The sequence below is a fragment of the Polypterus senegalus genome, chromosome 1 (genome assembly GCF_016835505.1).
Source record: "Polypterus senegalus isolate Bchr_013 chromosome 1, ASM1683550v1, whole genome shotgun sequence".
Taxonomy (NCBI): Eukaryota; Metazoa; Chordata; class Cladistia; order Polypteriformes; family Polypteridae; genus Polypterus; species Polypterus senegalus.
The window spans coordinates 126362984-126384608 of record NC_053154.1 but is presented as its reverse complement, the minus strand read 5'-3'; the positions used below and the strand labels follow the sequence as shown (position 1 = coordinate 126384608).

The 21625-nt window shown below is 36.2% G+C and overlaps 1 protein-coding gene across 1 annotated transcript; it reads right to left on the bottom strand.

Moving 5' to 3' along the window:
• Positions 1-16738: 16738 nt before the first annotated feature.
• On the bottom strand, positions 16739-21342 carry LOC120533396 (extracellular calcium-sensing receptor-like). The gene is made up of 6 exons (XM_039760293.1): positions 21146-21342; positions 20766-21060; positions 19451-20242; positions 18839-19066; positions 18616-18739; positions 16739-17652 (listed from the first exon to the last, which is right to left on the bottom strand). The coding sequence occupies exons 1-6, from the start codon at positions 21340-21342 to the stop codon at positions 16739-16741; spliced, it is 2550 nt and encodes an 849-aa protein (XP_039616227.1).
• Positions 21343-21625: the final 283 nt, after the last annotated feature.

Here is a 21625-nt window from a genome sequence, read left to right as displayed (position 1 = left end):
AGCAGTTCAAAGAGAGACCCTTTTCCAGGTAGGTTGGGCATGCAGTGGGTGTCAAAAAGAAGGGGCCAATACAATACAATACACAGAACAATTCAGTATAAAAATAAAAATTTTAGAAGTATGGAGCAGAATTTAATAGTAGATGATGTCACATAATATGATTTGGATTTGTTTAGAGTCCTGAATACCTTAACCATCAAGCTGCCTCCCCCATTTGGCCATTCTACAGCTGAAATAGCGCTAATCCGATTAAAGGACCCCTCTTTCTCACGATGCCTGTGATCCTCCATCAGGGATGACTTTACCTTAGGCAGGCAAAACAACTTGGCAGGTGGGCCATGGCACCAAGTGCCACATTTGAGTATCGAGAAGAGAAACAGAATAGGTGAGGGTTAGTATCCAATTATAACTATCATGTTACTATGTTTTAGTGCTAATGACTAACAACAGAGATGCAGTCTGTACAGTTAATCAGCAGCTCTAGTCAGGATATGCTAAATCAAAGTAGTGAGTCTTCAGCTGGGATTTAAAAGCCGAGACCGAAGGGGCATCTCTTATTGTAGCAGGCAGACCATACCACAGTTTAGGGACCCTGTAACTAAAAGCTCAACCTCCCACTGTTATTTTATTAATCCTTGGAATCATAAGCAGACCGGCATCTTGAGATCTTAATTTGTGCTCTGGTTTGTAAGTCATGATAAGGTCAGACAAGTAAGCCGAACCTTGGCTATTTAATACTTTATATGTTAAAAGGAGGATTTTGAAATCTGCCCCAAACTGGGAGCCAGTGTAAAGGATTTAAGAACTGGAGTTATGTGTTCGTAGTTTCTTGTTCTTGTAATACTGTATTTACGCGTGTACGACGCGCACATTTTTTCTCAAAAATTAGCAGTAGAAAATCAGGTGCGCATCATACACAAGGAAATGTAATTCTGTAATGTTTACTTCTTCTGCTTGAACTCACTCGCTCACTTTCTCTCTTGCTCTCGCACTTGTGCTCTCTCTCTCTCTCTTGCTCGCACTCTCTCTCTCTCAATCGCTTGCTCGCGCTCTCCCTCTCTCTCTCTCTCTTGCTCGTTTGCTTGCGCACTCACTCACTCTAAACGCTTCCTGTACAATCACAACATGCATCGTACATGGGGCAAAACGATTTTCGCAATTTTCTTTGTAAAAATTAGGGTGTGCGTCTTACACGAGGGTGCGTGGTATATGAGTAAATACAGTCATTCTTGCAGCAGCATTTTGGATTAACTGGAGGCTGTATAAAGAAAAATTTGAACATCCAGTGAACACCGCATTGTAGTAGTCAATCCTACTAGAAATAAATGCATGAGTTAATTTCTCACAATCCTGTTTATTTAGAAAGCATCTTAATTTCCCAACATTTTTAAGTTGGAAGAAACATCATTTGGACAACTTTGTAATATGCGCTTTAAATGACATGCTAGTATCAAAGATAACTAATAGATTGCAGGCTGATTCAGTAAAATTAATGGTGATTCCAACTGAGTTAAATGATGACAGAATATTGTTGTGGTCAGCGTCATTCCCTCCAACAATTAATATCTCTGTTTTATCTGTGTTTAAAGACAAGTAGTTCTCATCAATCCATTCCTTTAATTCACTAACACAACTATTTAAAGACAACATCGGAGAAACTTCATTTGATCTAAATGAAAGGTATAACTGGGTGTCATTTGCATACGAGTGAAAATTAACATTATGTTATGTTAATTCTAATGATAGATCCCAGTGGAAGCATGTAAATTGAAAATAGTAAAGGTCCCAGTACTGAGTCCTTCGGGACACCATATCTCACTTCTCTGTATAATGATGGAAGTGCCTGTAAGCCCAACATCAATTTCTAGCCTGTGCATTAAAATAGAATGGTTAGTGGTGTCAAATGCTGCACTTAAATCTAACAACATAATTACAGTGGAGTTTCCTTCATCAGAGGATATCAGAATGTCATTTACAACCCGCGTTAGTGCCGTTTCTGTACTATGTCCACTGCGGAAACCAGGTTGGAATTTCTCAAATAAATTGTAATGTGTAAGGTGTGACTGAAGCTGATTGGCGACTACTTTTTCTAGTATTTTAGAGAGAAAGGGTAAATTTGAAATAGGCCTATAATTATTTAGTATGTGTAGGTCTAGGTCTGACGTTTTAAGTAATGGTTTAATGACTGACACTTTTAGTGCATCAGGTACTGTGCCATGCAATAATGAACTACTGATAATGGTTAGAATAGGCGCTGCAAGAACATCCATTGCACTTTTTACTAGTTTTGTTGGCATTGAATCTAGGGAACAAGTAATGGGCTTCATTTTAGAAATTAAAGTTAAGATTTCCTGCTCAGTTACAGGATTAAAATTACTAAAGTGCTGAATGCAATGTGAGGCAGCGTCTGCTAATCTAGTATGCAGTTTGTACTGTGATGCTGAGATCTGGGATCTTATAGTTTTAATTGTCTCATTGAAGAAGTTGATAAAGTCTGTACTGCTAATATCTGTTGGTATTTTGCACTGTATATCTGAATTCCCATTTGTTAATTTAGCAACTGTTCTAAACAGTACCCGAGGATTTTATTATTACTATCTGTTACTGTAGAATAGCATTCTGAGCGAGCTTTAAAGAGAGTTTTTTTAAAATATTTTTTAACACTCTCTGTCCATGCAATTAGAAAGACATGTAGCTTTGTTTTTCTCCATCTGCGCTCCAGTTTTCGACACTCTAATTTAAGAGGTGGAGTGTTTTCATTAAACCAGGGAGAGTTTCTATGTGCTTTGATCACTTTTGTTTTTAGAGGAGCCACTGTGTCCAGAGCATCTCTCAAGGTCACATTATAATTTGATGTTAACTGATCTAAATTGTTTTCCATGTTTACATTTGATGTTAACTGATCTAAATGGTTTTCCACAATTACACTCGACTTACTCAAAGTATCTATAAATTTTGAAGCAGAATTGCAATCTAGATGTTGCACTATCTTTGTTTTAATCTGTGAGTGCGTTGGCAAGGGCAGGACTAAATTAAATGTAATTAAAGTTACGATCTGAAATAACTTTGTTTAATGGAGTCATATTTAAATTTTGAATTTCAACTTTGTAAGTTATAATTAAATCTAATGTGTGGTTATGATTATGAGTTGGACCTTTGACATTCTGACAATATCCTACTGAATTTAACAAATAAGTAACATTTGCTAAAAGTGTCAGTTTCCACATCAATGTGTACATTAAAATCCCCCATCAGTACTATGTGATCATAATTTATAGCCAAATCAGATAAAAGGTTGCTAAATTCAGTCATGAACAATGAATATGGCCCTGGTGGTCTGTAGACTAGCACTAAAATTGTGTTGGAATCTGTTTTATTATTTAAAATGAATGCCTCAAATATATTCTCCATAGTCCATGCCTGACTAAGGTCTAACAGAATTAATGTACTGGTTTGCCCAGAGTTTGATGCCATAAGCAATTTATTAGTTACACTGCAACAATAAGGTTATTTTGTGCCCATATAATCTGTGAAATTTATTTCAAAGCCATACAATTAAACTGGGAGGGAGAGAATGCCAGGGAAATGGACAAATGATAAGTGGAGGGCAGGCAAGAGAGATGGAAAAAAAACATATGAAACACACACAAGCAGGTTATTTTAACACTAGAATTACCAGAGCCTACGAAAAAACTCGTAATTCCGTCCCACCTTAAACTGCTTCTTAAATCCCTTCACACCTCTCCGCCAGCGCCCTTTGTCTTCTAAATGTGCTGATAAAGAGAAGCTTGGAGCAGCCGGCTATTCCATCCCCCCACCAATTTAGAACGTGCACGAACTTCTCTCAGCTCATGCCTTGATTGAGTATCTGGGAGTGAAGTGGAGTTTTAGAGTGGAAATAATAGATCGTTGTTTGGAACACACGCATTTCATGTCTGTTCCGTTTCTACAGTAATCTGTGTCAACACATTGTTAAAACAGAAACTTTTTTATATTCTAGTAGTAGATGACAAAATGTAGGCATAAACTATATAATGTATGAAGCCTGAAGTCCAAATAGCAAAGAAACATTTTCACAAGAATAGCACAATTGCACTTTTATTCAAACATATAACTGCAGAAACAAAAAGCCGCCTTAACATGCGACATTGACACCAGTTTACTGTAACTGACTCTGTGGCTCAATAGACTCAGCCCCCCGCTTGGGAATCAAGGGATCGCCGGTTTGATCCTGCGCCGCTCCGTTTTGAGAAGTAAACTGCTCTTGTCTTACTGTTTTAGAATAAAAGCATACATTTAATTTCAGTCTGTAACAGCCGGTGCAGTTTATGATCCTTGTAAAGGTTAGCTTTTTTTATTCACTTTTCACTCTCTCAGTCGCGTTCAGAATCAATCCATACAACCCCATCTGACACGGCTGTTTTCACTAAAGACGCGCTATAGCTCTGCGTTGTACACGATGCATACTAACGCCCCCCCACCCGGTTCTGACACACAAACGCTGGCGAAGCTTCCTTCTTCGTATCTCACCGTCACTTGATTTTCGTTTTATTGAGTGTTCCTGCCAGTCCCCGCATGTTGCTGTATGCTTTTTCTTTTGTACTACAGGACATGCAGAGGAAAGAATGGTAAAGACCAGTAACTTCGGCGCTATATGCAATCATCAGACACTCCCCATCTGCCCGTGTCGTTCAAGCACAGGAAACATATATTGGTGTAAAAGTATAACAAAAGTGCACTTTTATTCAAGTGCACTTTTTCCATCGCCTTTTCCTGTAAGAAGCAGTGTACACACTTCTTTCTATCCAGCATACAGCAACATGCGGGGACTGGCAGGAACACTCAATAAAACTGAATAAAAAGAAAATCAAGTGACGGTGAGATACGAAGAAGGCAGCTTCGCCAGCGTCTGTGTGTCAGAACCTTGGTGCGTTAGTATGCATCGTGGTACAACGCAGAGCTATAGCGCGTCTGTATTCTGTTTCTTTTGTACTCCAGGGCACGCAGAGGAGAGAATAGTAAAGAGCAGTAAGTTCGGCGCTATATGCAATCATCAGACACTCCCCATCTGCCCGTTGTTTTGTTATACTTTTCAATACTTTTTATACTGCTCAAACTGGCATGCTCAAAAAATACACGTGTAATGCCACGAAAAGTGCACGCAGACTCTTCATTTCGCAAACAAAACAAGTGCACTTTTATTCAAAACTACCTGTATAACCGAAGAAAAAAGAAAGCAAGTTACAGTAGGCGATTGATACGACAGCTTGCATGGTGCAATGCTAAGAAGTGCAGATTTTCATTCCGTGCTATATGAAATCATCACATTCAAATATTAACAGTTCCCACACACCCAAGGACCGTCCTTCCTACATTTACGACACGTGTACTTGTTGCTGTGTACACACCTCTCTGTGCTATGGTTTCTATTACACTGAATGAGCACCTGACACTGTACTTTCTTCCCTGGGGGAAGGTCCCGCATCAGAGAATTTCCAGTTCCTGCATAAATTCACAACCGATCTGACGCTGTTCGTTTTCAAATAATATTGCATTAGTGCGATTGTATTTTCACATATATTGTCTCTTTCTTTCAGGTGTGTAATAGAAACCACAGCATAGAGAGAAGTGTGTACACTGCTTCTTACAGGAAAAGGCGATGGAAAAAGTGCACTTGAATAAAAGTGCACTTTTGTTATACTTTTACACCAATATATGTTCCTGTGCTTGAACGACACGGGCAGATGGGGAGTGTCTGATGATTGCATATAGCGCCGAAGTTACTGGTCTTTACCATTCTTTCCTCTGCATGTCCTGTAGTACAAAAGAAAAAGCATACAGCAACATGCGGGACTGGCAGGAACACTCAATAAAACTGAATAAAAAGAAAATCAAGTGACGGTGAGATACGAAGAAGGCAGCTTCGCCAGCGTTTGTGTGTCAGAACCGGGTGGGGGGGCGTTAGTATGCATCGTGGTACAACGCAGAGCTATAGCGCGTCTTTAGTGAAAACAGCCGTGTCAGATGGGGTTGTATGGATTGATTCTGAACGCGACTGAGAGAGTGAAAAGTGAATAAAAAAAAAAAAAGCTAACCTTTACAAGGATCATAAACTGCACCGGCTGTTACAGACTGAAATTAAATGTATGCTTTTATTCTAAAACAGTAAGACAAGAGCAGTTTACTTCTCAAAACAGAGCGGCGCAGGATCAAACCGGCGATCCCTTGATTCCCAAGCGGGGGCTGAGTCTATTGAGCCACGGAGTCAGTTACAGTAAACTGGTGTCAATGTCGCATGTTAAGGCGGCTTTTTGTTTCTGCAGTTATATGTTTGAATAAAAGTGCAATTGTGCTATTCTTGTGAAAATGTTTCTTTGCTATTTGGACTTCAGGCTTCATACATTATACAGTTTATGCCTACATTTTGTCATCTACTACTAGAATATAAAAAAGTTTCTGTTTTAACAATGTGTTGACACAGATTACTGTAGAAACGGAACAGACATGAAATGCGTGTGTTCCAAACAACGATCTATTATTTCCGCTCTAAAACTCCACTTCACTCCCAGATACTCAATCAAGGCCTGAGCTGAGAGAAGTTCGTGCACGTTCTAAATTGGTGGGGGGATGGAATAGCCGGCTTCTCTTTATCAGCACATTTAGAAGACAAAGGGCGCTGGCAGAGAGGTGTGAAGGGATTTAAGAAGCAGTTTAAGGTGGGACGGAATTACGAGTTTTTTCGTAGGCTCTGGTAATTCTAGTGTTAAAAGTGCTGATGTCTGATAAACCAAAACAGAGCCACAATCTGCAAAAGCCATCAATGGTGACAACAGTAGAAGATGTTATTTTGGCACACAGCCCATCTGGTAGTTTCCTATATCTGACAAGAATTCTATGAATATGTAAATATGTGAGTATTTATTATGATGAGGATCCAGCACCAAGTCAGAAGTACCTTCTCCTGCTGTCGACATTCCCTCTGGATGGGATATCTGGTTGTCAGCATTCTCCCACTTGGCTGTGATGTCCCTTGGCTTCTCAATGGCCTGAAAATGAATATATACATGATTATACATTGTATTATTGGGAATAAATGTTATCTTTTAAAGAAAGTTAAATACATATATCTCTGTTCCATATTTTGTACCATATGTTGAGCTGGGAGGGTACAACATGCTCAAGAAGTTTACACAGAAAAGAATGTGAGAGTCTGAAAATTAATCAGCATCAAAACAAGACTTTTTTAATGTTGGGGTTACAGAAGTGATTTTCAAAGTTGCTGGCACAGATCAAGTGGTAGTATTTAGAATTGTGGTAGGATTTAGAATTATGGCATGAAGGCAAGTGTGGTGGGGATGAGATACACAGGTAGCAGGCTTCATCTTACAGAGCATATATTAATAAATGTAGATGTAACTGATGAAAATTTAGTAAAGGAGCTGGATGAAAAAGGGAGACAGAAAAATATAAAACGAAGATGAAGTGGTATTAGTTGAGATATTTATTTTTTTAATTTTATAACAGAAAAAGTGGATGAATTTTTCATTCTTGTTTCAGTCTTCAGTTGTGGTCTGTAACTATAGTACTGTATATTTCATACTATACAGTGACTATAGTATATTTTAATGGATATTGGTCTGCTTTCTAATGGGAATAACAAGGTGTCACACCAGAAATATATTCTCAAGCTCAGAAGGCAGTTGTGGTTAGCAATATGGATAGAAAATCCATTATAATTATTATAATTATAGTATTATAATTTGGCCTTTTTATACTAGTTTTTATTTCTATATTAATTCTGATCTGACTTAGAAGTTCTGTTTAGTTTTAGACTCTATAATAAATTTTAATTTTATTTTAGTTTGTATTTCACAAAAGCATTTCAATTTTTTTTTTTACTAGCTGAGTTACACGGCTTCGCTCAGGAAAATTCCTGATAATGGTAAAAAATCTGTTACTGTATTTTCAAATTTGCTATGCCATTGCTGTGATTATCCTTTTCTGCACTGAATGATTTCATTTGAAATGATTGCATAATTATATTTATGGGATACTATTTTTATGATAAAGTATTACTTAATTAAAATGGGGTTAAGATTAGGATTTTATTCCCTTATTATGTGCTATGGGGTAGTTGAACTTTAGGATTAGAATTAAGGTGTTCATGTCTTTAAGAATTTTGGTATAAGGATAGATGTGTTATAATAAATGATTTTAAAGTTATGATTAGGAATGGGGTTAAATTTCTCTTTTCGTCTACTTAAGAGTTAATTTAACTTTAGGGTTAGGATTAACTTTAAGGGTCAGAATTAAGATGATCGTGTCCTTATGACTTTTGGTTAGGGTTACATGTGTTATAATAAATGATTTGTAACATTAAAATTATGATTACCAGGTTTTCTCATTTTCTGTGGTTCATATTGCCTTAAATCATTGTTTGGGCCACACCTAGCTACACCAAAGGAAGCAGAGAAAAAATGTTTTGCAGTATAAAAGAAACATTTACCTGGAAATATGTTAGTTTGTGGCATCACCATGCTGGAGTACTTTAGAATTGCCAGTCTAGCTAGCAAGCTAAGGGAAAGTGGAGTCCATGAAGGAAGAATGTGTACAATAGGAGAAATTCTACATTCCAAACAGAAATAAAGCTAGTTAGAACCAGTAAAAGGGTCAAGACACAAAGAAACTCTGCATTATTAGTAATTATAAAACAGGATATTTAATTAGAAATATATCTTCTGAAGGGAGCAACATGGTTAAGATCAATCCTGAGTTTGGACCCAGTGCATTGTGACTGTTGTGAGGTGTGTGGATTTTTGTTTAGCTGCTCCAGTTTTTCTCCCAAAATTGTGTTTGTTATGTTGAGTGGCAATTATAAATAAGCCCTGCGTGCGTGTGTGCATAAGGGAGCTCTGTGATGGAGTGTTACACTTAACAGACTTCCTCTCGTGCCCAATATTGCCGAGATATATATTAATACCTCTGAAATAGAATAAGCAGAATAGAAAACATTATCAGTGGTATTTTTAGCATGAAAATTCAACAGAATTTTCCTAAATGTATGCAGATTTCTCCAAAGTTTACATAAACTTGCATAACAAATAATGTCTCTTTTTTGCTAATGAATAACAAGACCCACATATTCACTGCCTTTTAACATCGTAAAAATATCAAACAGTGGGAATTGGAGGGGGCAGGTGTTCACATGATGCGCACTGGGCTATGGCAGTGCATTAGCTGCTGTCCGGCATTCACCCCTTATGCTTTTTCCATTGAATATTTCTGTTCCAATGCCAATAATAATATACTTAAACAGGATATTAACTTGCCTGCTTACAAAAATGCTTCCAGTAGTTGATTCTGGCCAGTTGTCCAGGAGATTAAAAACTTTGCCAATGAACAAAATGGCAATGAAACCATTCTAAGTTTTCCGGACTTAAGAATTAACTTTAATACTTTGAAGACAGAGCAGAACAAGCTCTGTAAATTTTTTGACGTCTTACTGTACTGGAACGACACAACTTGTATAATGTATGACCTTACTAAATTGTGAAATGGCATCTTTGCAGTTTAAAAGTACAAAAAAAAAAAAAACAGTCAACAGGGACAAGCATGAAATACTGGATATTTCATCAAGTGCCTGAGAACGGTAATAATTTGTATTATCTCAAGTTGCAAAGGTCACTCTGATTCCTAAAGCCTTTCAGGCTCAAGCCTGAGGTAATAAGGGCTAATAGTATTTACAATAAGATGGCTTAAGCTACCCATCCACCTTTGGATAATTATTACATCTTGCCTGAAGAAGGGGCCTGAGTTGCCGCGAAAGCTTGCATATTGTGATCTTTTTAGTTAGCCAATAAAAGGTGTCATTTTGCTTGACTTCTCACTGGAATGTGTTGGAAAAGTGTGATCCATGAAGACCCCACTGCACAACTTACAGGACTTAAAAGGATTTGCTAATATCTTGGTGCCAAAAACCACAGGACACCTTCAGAGGTCTCGTGGAATCCATGCCTCAACAAGTCAGAGCTGTTTTGCCAGCATGTGGGAGACCTACACAATACTATACATGTACTTTTAATGTTGCGGTTGATTGGTGTAGCCCTTTTGCAAAAATCCAGCTCCCATTCAATGATGAACAGCATGCTGAATTCAGACTTTATCTTGTTGCTGCTTCATCTTTGTATTCACCCATAATATTAACTAATTATGATTTTAAATAGGCGATCCATACAATTTAAGATGTTTGCCCCTGGATGTGATGATGAAGATGTTAAGTGTTGGTCTAGCTACGGCTTTTTACCTTGCTCCTGTTTAAAATGATTTTTGTCTTCTTTGTGTTTTTTCATTAATTATCATTGTTTTCTTTTATTTTATAGTATTTCTGTTAAATTGTATCCTTTTTTTGCAGTTTCTGCATGGGAGAATATGTTCTCTAATGTTTCCATATTTTGTGGGTGGTTTCTCAAGGCAAGTGGCCACCTGTCCATCATCATTTAGTGATTGCTTTCAGCCCTATAAAGCCTTATGGGAAATTCAGTCCCTTACTGTTCATTGTGAAATAGCTTATTGTTTTGTTGAGTATCATTATGATTGTTTCCTACTTTGTATTAAATGGTTTTTATGACTTCTGATACTATTTGTGTTTGTATTGGGACCTGTTTCCTGACGATCATGTTTCAGGCAATACACTTTGCCCTTCTTTCTTAATGTTTTGTTATTTGTGAAGTTTGTTAATATATGAAGATTGTGGTGGGACTTGTCTCTGTTCGGTACCCCCACATGTGAGACATAATTTGAGATATTTAAGGTTGTCTTTTGCATTTTGGACTTTAAAAGTCGGTTCTCTATTTTGAGGCCTAGACAAGCTTGAAGCCTCCCAATTTCCAAAGGTCAGGGTAAGGCCTTTTTTTGGGATAGTCCAGTTAGGATTCTGGCCTGTATTTGGTCTTTTCTGAAGGCCTCACCTTTTTCCCATTTGTGTGTTGCAGCAATTGTTATAGCATGGCTGTTTCGAAGTGGGTGTCAGGAACTTGCTTTTTCCTTGGTTTAAACACGTACTCCATGCAGAAGTAACTTCTTCTCTGGCATGACTAAAATTATTCACTGTTTATTGGTTTTGAGCTTAATGTTGACATTGGTACACATTCTTTTGTTGACTAATTTTGGATAAAGCTTCTCCCCAAATTAGTGTATTCCACCTGCAACGCAAAAGCAAAGTTTCTACCAGATCTGACAATGGTTGACTTATTTTCTTTATGTATTACAAATATTCTTTCTTCTTTTAACTAGAGTTCTGTCATATTTAAGAAAGCTGTTGTTTCTCAGGGTTTTTATTATCAGTGCAGAAATTGGAAATTTGTTACACTAATTTTTTATATAGTGAAAAAAAGCATGAGGCTACTATTTATTCTCTTCTCTGAAAGTCTCTGCCTGCATTCTTGAAGCTTTGAAGAAATGGAAGAGGTTGTTCATAAAACAAGTTTGTAATATATTAATATTCCATAAAAATGTTGCCACACTTGTGCATCAGAGTGTGACATTCTGGGCTCAGCTAAAGTAAATAGTACAACCTCAGGACGAGAGGAGGTGCTGCTGTTAACACATTTGTTTCCTTCCCTCACAGCATGGAGAAACCACCCCTTGTGGTCCATACCATATGAAAGCAGAGTGACCACCAAGGATGGTGTCTCACTTTGATGTGGACCTGACTTTTGTATTGACAGATGCCTGAGTTCATTTTAAAAATCTGCACAGTGAAGTGATTATTTTACATTACTTCCTGTTTTTTTTGGAAATTTGGTTACCAGTGCTAACTGAATCCTACTTACGTACATATATACGTCCATAGCCTGCAGCTCGGTCACCGTGTGAGGCGGCGTTGGGTCCCCATCCCAACGCCTCCCACATTGTTGGCTGCCTGCCTATATAAGGCCGTCCGTTGCTCCGGTCTCTACATTCCCTTCCTTGCTTCGCCACGGGATTCACGTCTCCCTGCTGATAACTACAGCCTTTTTATTTAATCTATGGCTTCTCCGCTGTTTTATTGTTCGTTTATTACGATTATAGTTATTGTTTAGGCATTTTAGACTTACTTTACATTGTTCAGGTACCCATTTCCTTTATCATTCCAACCGTACTCCCATTAACATGTCTATCGAGGTGATCACCATCGATCAAAGAACTGTCACTTACCGAGTGGTTTCCATGCCCGGAGATGGCACCTACCTTTTCCATTCTCTGTGTTACATATTGCACGGCCATATCAGGCTCACTCTTGATATCCGGAGGAACATTGTGTCTTATGTATTGAATGACTGGGACAGGTTCAAGATGTGGACTGATGATAGTACAGGAGATAATTATACTACACAGAAGCACTATAAGAGTGAAATGCTTAAGCCCTTCACCTATGATTCTGCATGTGAGTTGATGGCTGCCGGTGAATTGTTCGGTTGTTGCTTTCAAGTGTACCGAAATGGCCAAATATTTTACACCTTTCAACAACTGCCAGTGCCTCTTAAACATCTTAGACTCACAGGTGACGATTTCAGTAGTGGACACTTTGATGTTTATGAATGTTTAAACTCTCAAAAGCTGGATGTGAAGTTATCGATGAAACCGGTTGTATGCTTACAACGCTTGACAGATGCCGAATGTTACTTCAACACAAGTCCTGCAAATACTGTTGTAATTGAAACAAACCATGAAACTCAAACCGATTATGACAGCAGCAATCCAAGCTGTGAGATTTGAAACAAGATTACTGTTCACATGGCCAACTGTACGTTGCATGCTCAGGTGTAGGCTCAGCGCACAGCTTGGTTATATTATAACCGGAGGGCCGAACTCACAATGTGGTATACAAAGAGATCCTTAACAAATAATTATTGGTATATTTTCCCTCAGTTTAAAAAGGTTTAATTTTCTTCTTAATAAAAATTTTAAGGCAGTACTTTACCACTGCGAAGCGCGGGTATTTTGCTAGTCTTATATAAACTCAACACTAAGGATCACAAAAAGTCTGGCTTATGTATTATAACTAGCTGTGTGACCGTGCTTTGCCTGGCAAATTTTGTAAAATAATAGGCGCCAGTTATATTGCCGTCATTTAATTGGATATACAGTGATCTCTTGCTATATCGCGCTTCCACTTTCGCGGCTTCACTCAATTGCAGATTTTATATGTGAGCATATCTAAATATATATCACAGATTTTTCGCTGGTTCGCGGATTTCTGCGGACAATGGGTCTTATAATTTATGGTACATGCTTCCTCAGTTGGTTTGCCCAGTTGATTTCATACAAGGGATGCTATTGGCGGATGGCTGAGAAGCTACCCAGTCAGAGCATGTATTACGTATTAAATAAAACTCCTCAATGATATATGATATGCATCCCGCGGGATGCTTCGCATACTTAAAAGCCCGAACAGCATGTATTGATTTTTAATTGTTTGCTTTTCTCTCTCTGTCTCTTTCTCTCTCTCTATGACATTCTCTGCTCCTGACGGAGGGACTATTTGCACACTGGCCTAGAGGATACGGACGCTCCTCTGAAAAATGCTGAAAGACAACCTTCATATTGCTCCCTTTCTTGCGGCTGCTTTATTGCGGTGCTTTGCATACTTAAAAGTCCGAACAGCATGTATTGATTTTTGATTGTTTGCTTCTTTCTCTCTGACTTTCTCCGCTCCTGATGCGCACTCCTTTGAAGAGGAAGATATGTTTGAATTCTTTTAATTGTGAGACGGAACTGTCATCTCTGTCTTGTCATGGAGCACAATTTAAACTTTTGAAACAGAGACAAATGTTTGTTTGCAGTGTTTTAAAGTCACTGTCTCTACAACCTCCTGTGTTTCTGTACAAATCTGTGACCCAAGCGTGACAATATAAAATTAACAATATAAACATATGGTTTTTCTTTGCGGATTTTCACCTTTTGCGGGAGGTTCTGGAACGCAACCCCTGCGATCAAGGAGGGATCACTGTATTAGAAGCACTATGTTACTATGTTTTTTTTTTTTTTTTACTAAGGGCTGATAATATTGGCAGGCAGGGTGTTGTAGTTGTTAAAGCTTTGGAATTTGGACTTCAAACACTAAGGTTGTGGGTTCAGATCCTGCTACTGACACTGTGTGACTATGAGCAAGTCACTTAACTTTACTGTGCTCCAGTTGGAAAAGAAAAAAAAAAATGTAACTAATTGTATCTCAAATGTAAGTCATCTTGGATAAAATCATCAGACAAATAATAAGTAATAATATTATTAGGTCAGTGGAACTGATTACTCTTGAACATGCTATACACAATTCTCCATGAGTAAAACATTCTTACATTAGATTAATTCCTGTTTTTCCTAGTGACTTGACTTTTTTTAATGGTCAATGCACAACACAATTTTACAAGAAGGTGTATTACTTTGAATTGAAGTTGGTAATCATTAAGAATAATGTGAAATTTAAGTATATATTATTATCATTATTAGATGTTTACGATTTTCATTTGTTTTGCACTATTCACTCAAGTACAGTATTTCTTTTTTTGTTTATTGTCGCCACTGACTGTTTGGTCTTAAGTCAGTTCTCCTTTCAATACACTCTATAGAAATGCGGTATTGAGTTCCTGTATGACAAATGGCCAAGGAAATATGAACTCCTGTTGGACAAACTGTTAAAGCTGATGTCCCTGGAAGACAGACTAAACTCCCAAGTTAATTATTCAAGCATTGTAATAAACCCTGTCGGAATAATATCTCAGCTGAGAGTTAGTGCTGTCAAGATAATGCAGATATCATTGCTCAAAGAAAATAAATGAGAAAACAAATGAGAAAACAGACTTACAGCAGTTTAATAAGCTTTCATTCATAATAAATTAACATTTCAATTGGTTATTTTGACATATACACTCATTATTCATGCACTGTAAAACAGCATTTACACATGTAAAAAACAGAATAGTATCCAATAAAAAAAAGCTTTCATTGATTTGTTTTTAAAAACAAACCACAAAGATGTTTTATTCTTTTATTATTACACATTTATTTGTTTCTGGAGAGCCCTATCTGAATGTTTAGAAGATGTACTTGCACTTTTAAAATAATATTTTCAATTCTTTGTATATATAATTTGTACAGCATGCAGCTGTCAGACAATGAAAACTATGAATGATACTCTAAACAATAATTTTCATACAATAGATCCTTACTTTTTTCTATTGAAAATAAGAAGTACAAGTAGATGTGCAGTTTTAAAAATATTGCATTGGATCAATAGTTTAAACTTCCTGTCAAAAATATATGTAACCAAAATGTAATTTAAAGTGTTTTCATTGTTATGAATATTAATTAAATTTGAAATGTGTACTCTATTAAACTGTAATGGTTAACTAATGTTGCAGCATACAATTTAACTTTTCTTACAATGTGTTTTATACTGAAAGAAACATAAACATGTTAAATTATATTCTACTGTTTGTGTTGTAAATGGACGCCAGTTATAATGGCATCAATTAATCTGGTGTATCAGAAGTATACAATTTAACCAATTAAGTGCTTTTCCATATACAATATTTGCCAGACTTCATTGGACTTCATGCCTTGAGCTTGTGGGTTTAAATGCTTCTACTAACACAGTGTGATTGTGAGCAAGTCACTTCACCTGCTTTTGTGTGAAATGGAAAACCAAAAGAAATGCAACCAATTGTATCTCATATGTTGTAAGTCATCTTGAATAAAGACATCAGTCAAATATTAAGTAATAATATTAGGTCACTAGAGCTATCTACTATTGAATATGCTATACACAGTTACCCATGAGTAAAACATTCTTGTATTAGATCAATTCCTCCTGTTTCCAGTGACTTGGCTTTTATTGATGGTCATCTCATAGCACAATTTTACGGGAAACTGTATTCTGTTGAAGTGAAATGGATAATCAGTAGGAATAATGTGAAATTTGAATATATATTATTATCATTATTAGATGTCAATGATTTTCATTTGTTTACACCATTCACTTAAGAATAGTATTTCTTTTTGTGTTTTTTCTCAGTTGTATGTAGTTCCCATTTAAAGTCCACAGATGTACTGTAACTGTATATGTAAAGCAGTACCTGAAGTGAACCTACCTAAGTAGCAATTCCCTATGTGTTACACTGCTGTATTAATATGTAGAGCGAGGAGCACACAGCGTTTCGCCTTTAGAAATTCAAAGGACACTAAGATCAGTTTTCTCCCTTGGAGTTTACAACACTACTATTTTATATCTTTTATAACATTCATACCAAATTTCAATCATATCCATTAAGGCATTTTTGAGATTTTGGGGTATTTAGTTTTTCTATTTTAGGGTTTTTTTTACCACTAAATATTGATATATTGAAATGTCTTTTCTTAGTAGATACCTGCTGAACTAGATCTACCGTCATGTCACATTTAAGCTTTTTAACTAAACAAGAAATAGTATTTTTGTTAATGAGGGAAAGGGGGAGTGAATGAGTTTGTATTTTACACACACACACACACACATATATACAGGTATGTATATTCATTTTAACAGTTTTTAAAAGACTATTAGTTACATTAGAAAACAGTTCCGAATATTTGTCAAATTTAATTTGTCTTGATGTGTATCATAGGATTAATTTGAATGCAAAAAAATGAATTTCACAATTTTGTTAATTAAGATTGGCTCTGTTATTTAGAAGGTTCATTCATAGAAGCTTTTAAAATGTGAATGTCACAGTGATTTTGATTGCATTTTACCCATTACATGCTTTTTTAAATTTTTTTCTGGTTTTAGCAGAATGATATAACATTTTGGAACAAAAATACAAAGAAGTAAGCCAAAACTGGATGAGAGAATAGCAAATACCTCTACGGCTACTGTATACTTTCCAGGAGAGCTGATATAAGATGGAATAAAAGTGATCCAAACAGTACAGAAAACCAGCATGCTGAATGTGATGAATTTTGCCTCATTAAAGTTATCTGGTAATTTCCGAGCAAAAAATGCCAGAGCAAAACACACAAACGCTAACACTCCAATATATCCTAACACAATATAAAAAGCTACTGTGGATCCCATATCACATTCTAAAATGATTATTTCCTTATTAGAGTTAATATTTTTTTGGGGAAAAGGAGGATATTTGACTAACCAAATAATACACATCAAGGTCTGTATAAGTGTAAAAGTTAAAACGCTTAGCCTCTGCTGAGTTGGTCCAAAATATTTCATTATTTTACTGCCAGGCATTGTTGCTCTAAAAGCCATAAGCACAACTATTGTTTTCCCCAGAACACACGAGATACAAAGAACAAATGTGATCCCAAAAGCTGTGTGTCGTAACATGCAGGACCACTGAGTGGGCTCCCCAATAAATGTAAGTGAACATAGAAAACACAGAGTCAATGAAAAAAGAAGAAGAAAGCTTAGTTCTGAATTATTAGCTTTCACAATCGGAGTATCTCTGAACTTGAAAAACACAGCAGTAACCGTTGAAGTTAATAAAACCCCTAACAAAGCAAATATAATTAATATCATCCCCATTATTTCATCATAAGACAAAAATTCAACGTCCTTCAAAATGCATTGGTCTTTCTCTTCATTGGATCTGTATTCCAAAGGACACTTCATGCAGTGAATTGCATCTGTAAGTGAAAGTTAATTTGATTATTGTGAACTAGTCAACTCAAGAAATATTTGGACAATATTATTTCACTGACAAATGGAACATAATTTTGTAGCAATTTATGTATAATTTAATATTTATGAATGTATTTATACCTTTTTTTTGCAGATGCTTAAAGTACAAACTCTAAAGAAGAGGTGAAAAAAAGATTCTGACTAAACTACAGTATCTCCTAGACAATGATCCATTTGGCTTCCCCAGCACATTACAACCAAAACGAAGGTGGGTTCTTCTCCAGTAAGTGGATGTTTGTGATGAACTGATGTGGAACCAGGAACCCACATTTTTTGCAGCTTTGTACCTATTGGAAAAACACTATCCTGCACTTTAATCATTTGGTTCCCACATTACAAGACTCTTTTTGCCAATATCCTTGGATCAAAACACAATACACTAATATATTTAACTTGACTAATCCATCCATCCATTATCCAAAGCGCTATATGTTAACTACAGGGTCACAGGGGTCCGCTGGAGCCAATCCCAGGGCACAAGGCAGGAAATAAACCCCGGACAAAGTGCCAGCCCACTGCAGGGTGCACAGACACCCACACACAATTTAGAATCGCTAATGCACCTAACCTGCATGTCTGGATTGTGGGAGGAAACGGGAATACCCTGAGGAAACCCACACAGACACGGAGAGAACATGCAAACTCCACACTGGGAGTCTCCACATTAGGTCTCCTAATTGCGAGGCAGCAGCGCTACACATTGCGCCACCCAACTTGACTAATTATATACATAAAGTTACCATACAAGTTATGCAGCCTGCAACTAACACTTCATCCAAGACTAGTACCTGGATTATGCTCAATTCTGCTGAGACACATTCCAAGTCCTCTTAGCCATGTACTAAACAAAGCAGGTTATAGAAAGGAATAACAAAGTAATTCATGTATTTGCATACTCTGATAATTACCTGTACTATTGCTAATTTCTCCTTCTGCACATGGTAAGCAATCAAAACAACAGACTGGTTTCCCTTTCTGTGTAGCCTTACGTGTACCAGGACGACAACTTTCACTGCATACCGATTTTGGAATCTAGAAACAAAAAAAGGAAAATAAGAAAATAAAAGACGTACAGTTCTGAAGTATACAGTAAACAAGCTCATAAAATGTCAACATAGTAAAGTAGATCACCTTGCCCTCATTGCTGGCCCACACAATGCTGTTATTGTTCATTATGAACTGCTTTCCTTCTGGTAAAGATGCATCATAAAATCCAATAGTTATAAATTCTATGATTCCGTTTACATTAAGCTGCCAATTCAACAATTCATATCTGGCAGGAGGATCTCCATTAATATCAAAATTGATATATTCACCATTGATCATACTGAAGTTAACCTTCTTCAGGTATTGCAGTGCCTATTATATTAAAAGTATTGTGATTGTAAAAGTTAAAAGGAAAAAAAAGATGCTTTTAAGTCCAACAGCTCATGAGTTTTTGTTTGCGTAACATTGTTAAACTGATATCAAGGAAAGATCTCTTAAGCTCCTACTTTAATTCACACTAAGTAACGTTTTCCATATATGGCACTATATTAATTGAAATTTTACACAACTTTACTGATACAACAACTAGAGCTGAATTTAAAACAAATTATTTCTAACTTTTATTCAGGTTTAGCAGGTTCTTGTAACAAAAATTAAGTAAAAATTAAAATATAAGCATAATTGAAAAGGTTCAATGGCTTGATGCAATTATGGATAGAAAAAAAAAACGTAAGTATTAGAGGATAAACCAATTACCTGCAGTGGCAATGTATCTTTGTGGTTCGCCATGCATGGTCCTTGATTATCCCGGCAAGCTAGAAGGTCGTGGAGTGCATATGCTACAGCATATACAGCTTTATACACATTATATGTAATTCTTAGTTCAGAAACATCAGTGTACAGATTATTAACTTGCTGGAGATTCTCCGATCCTGTGCAGGTTTTAGAGGTTGCATTATTGAAACTGCAATCAAATGTATTTTCCCAAAATTTAATTAAACCTGTATTGCCTGGAGTGCTAGATGGATGAACTGACAATAAAAATTCTCTTAGTCCTGGCATTAATGCATTAGCAATTGAAAAACCGAGTGCCCCCTTAAAAATTCTGTAGTTTTCTTTAGTTGCTACATTTTTGGCAGACACCCAGGACTCACTGCCTACCCATTGTAAACCAGTAACATTCTGAAGCAACAGTTCCTTCATTAAAAAATCCATGTCTATAAAAGATGCAAAAGCTACAATAGTCTTTGAAGAAGCCATTTTAATTACTTCGACTGTTCTAAGAAAATTCTCTCTTGGATTGGTTCTGTAAATAACCTCTGAATATTCAATGCAGATACCTTCCTGTTCAGCTGCTTTTATAAAGGTAGCCATGCCAGAATTGCCATAGTCATTGTCACTTCTTATTGTTCCCACCCAGGTCCATCCAAAATGCTTGACAAGTTGTGCCAGTGCTCTGCTTTGAAAATAATCACTTGGTATTGTTCTGAAAAAAGTGGGAAACTCTTTCCTATTGCTGAGACAAGCACAAGTAGCAAAATGACTGATCTGTGAAAATGAAACCGGTTAACAACAACAACATTTATTTATATAGCATATTTTCATACAAACAATGATGCTCAAAGTGCTTTACAAGATATCAGAGAAAATTACAAGAAAAGAGAAAGAAATAAGATTAGGCAATAATATTAAAGTAAGTAAGTAACAAAGAAAGAAAAACAAACAAATGAATCTAAATGATCTAAAAAACATAAATATAAATTAAATTCAATATACCTACATAAATATATAATAATTTTTATATCAACTGTTTTAGTAAGAACAACTGATTACATTTATATAATTATGTAATACTGTTACATATTTCTGGTAAATCTATGTAATATATATTTATATGCCAAAAACCTATTGCAGCTATACTATGAAAATAGCATGTATTTTGACAAATAGAAATTCATGTGAATTAAAAGTATGAAAAGGATTTACTGAAAACCAACTGAATAATAAATTACAAATGCAAAAAATATAAAAATGGCAAAAATAACAATAATAATGATACTGTATTTCTTACCACTGGTATGTTAAATTGGCCAACAACTGTTGCAATCCCAATAGTTGGAGAAGAGCCAGACTGTCCTATGATTGCATGAATGCTAGACTGTTCAGAACACGGCAAAGTTGATGACTCTGCTTCTCCTGCTCCGCTCATTAGTGCCATTGCAGCTTTGATTGCCAATGAAACAGAACCACATGCATCATAAATCTTATATCCCAGTGACACTTTAGGCAAAATATCTGTCCGGTTATTTATTTCTTCAATAGCAAAGATCATGGCTTCAGCAAACTGATATTCTCTGTAATTTAAACTTTTTGAAATAGATTTTTTTTTGTCATGGTTTAATAATGAAACATTATACTTGTGTATGTTGGATAGATATACAAAGTACTCACCCTTTACAGTTTAATGGTTCAGGTGTTGACTTAAGCATGGGTTTCAATTCTATTATATTATTATGAATTGAAAAAATTCCTCCCAGCATGAAGTCACCAGTCTGTGAAAGAAGCGGAATATCAGGATTTCTCCATAATGTGCAAGGGGGATCTTCACTCTGTACTGAAAGAGCCAGCACAATAATTCTCATAAACATGTCTTTGTATAATTTACAAGACACCAGAGATATAGAGCCAGAGTTGACTGAGGTTATATAGTGTTATGCTTGAAGGAGTTACCCCTTCAATTATTGCAACGTAACAAAGGTCCTCATTTGTCTAATATATTCATTTTAGCCTTGGGATTTAAAGATTGGTTGTTTTTTCTGCAGCTATTATTCTTCATGTTTTCAGTATACACATTTGGATAAATTACAGTTCTCCCAGTGACAAGAAAGAGAGATATATTGTACATCCTAAAGCATTTTATGTATGTGCTTC

Coding starts and splice junctions, on each gene's coding strand:
- LOC120533396 (XM_039760293.1), bottom strand. CDS start 21,342: ATGTTTATGAGAATTATTGTGCTGGCTCTTTCAGTACAGAGTGAAGAT. Junction 20,243..20,765: donor GCCAATTTAACATACCAGTG/GTAAGAAATACA, acceptor TCATTTTCACAG/ATCAGTCATTTTGCTACTTG. Junction 19,067..19,450: donor AAGATACATTGCCACTGCAG/GTAATTGGTTTA, acceptor TTAATATAATAG/GCACTGCAATACCTGAAGAA.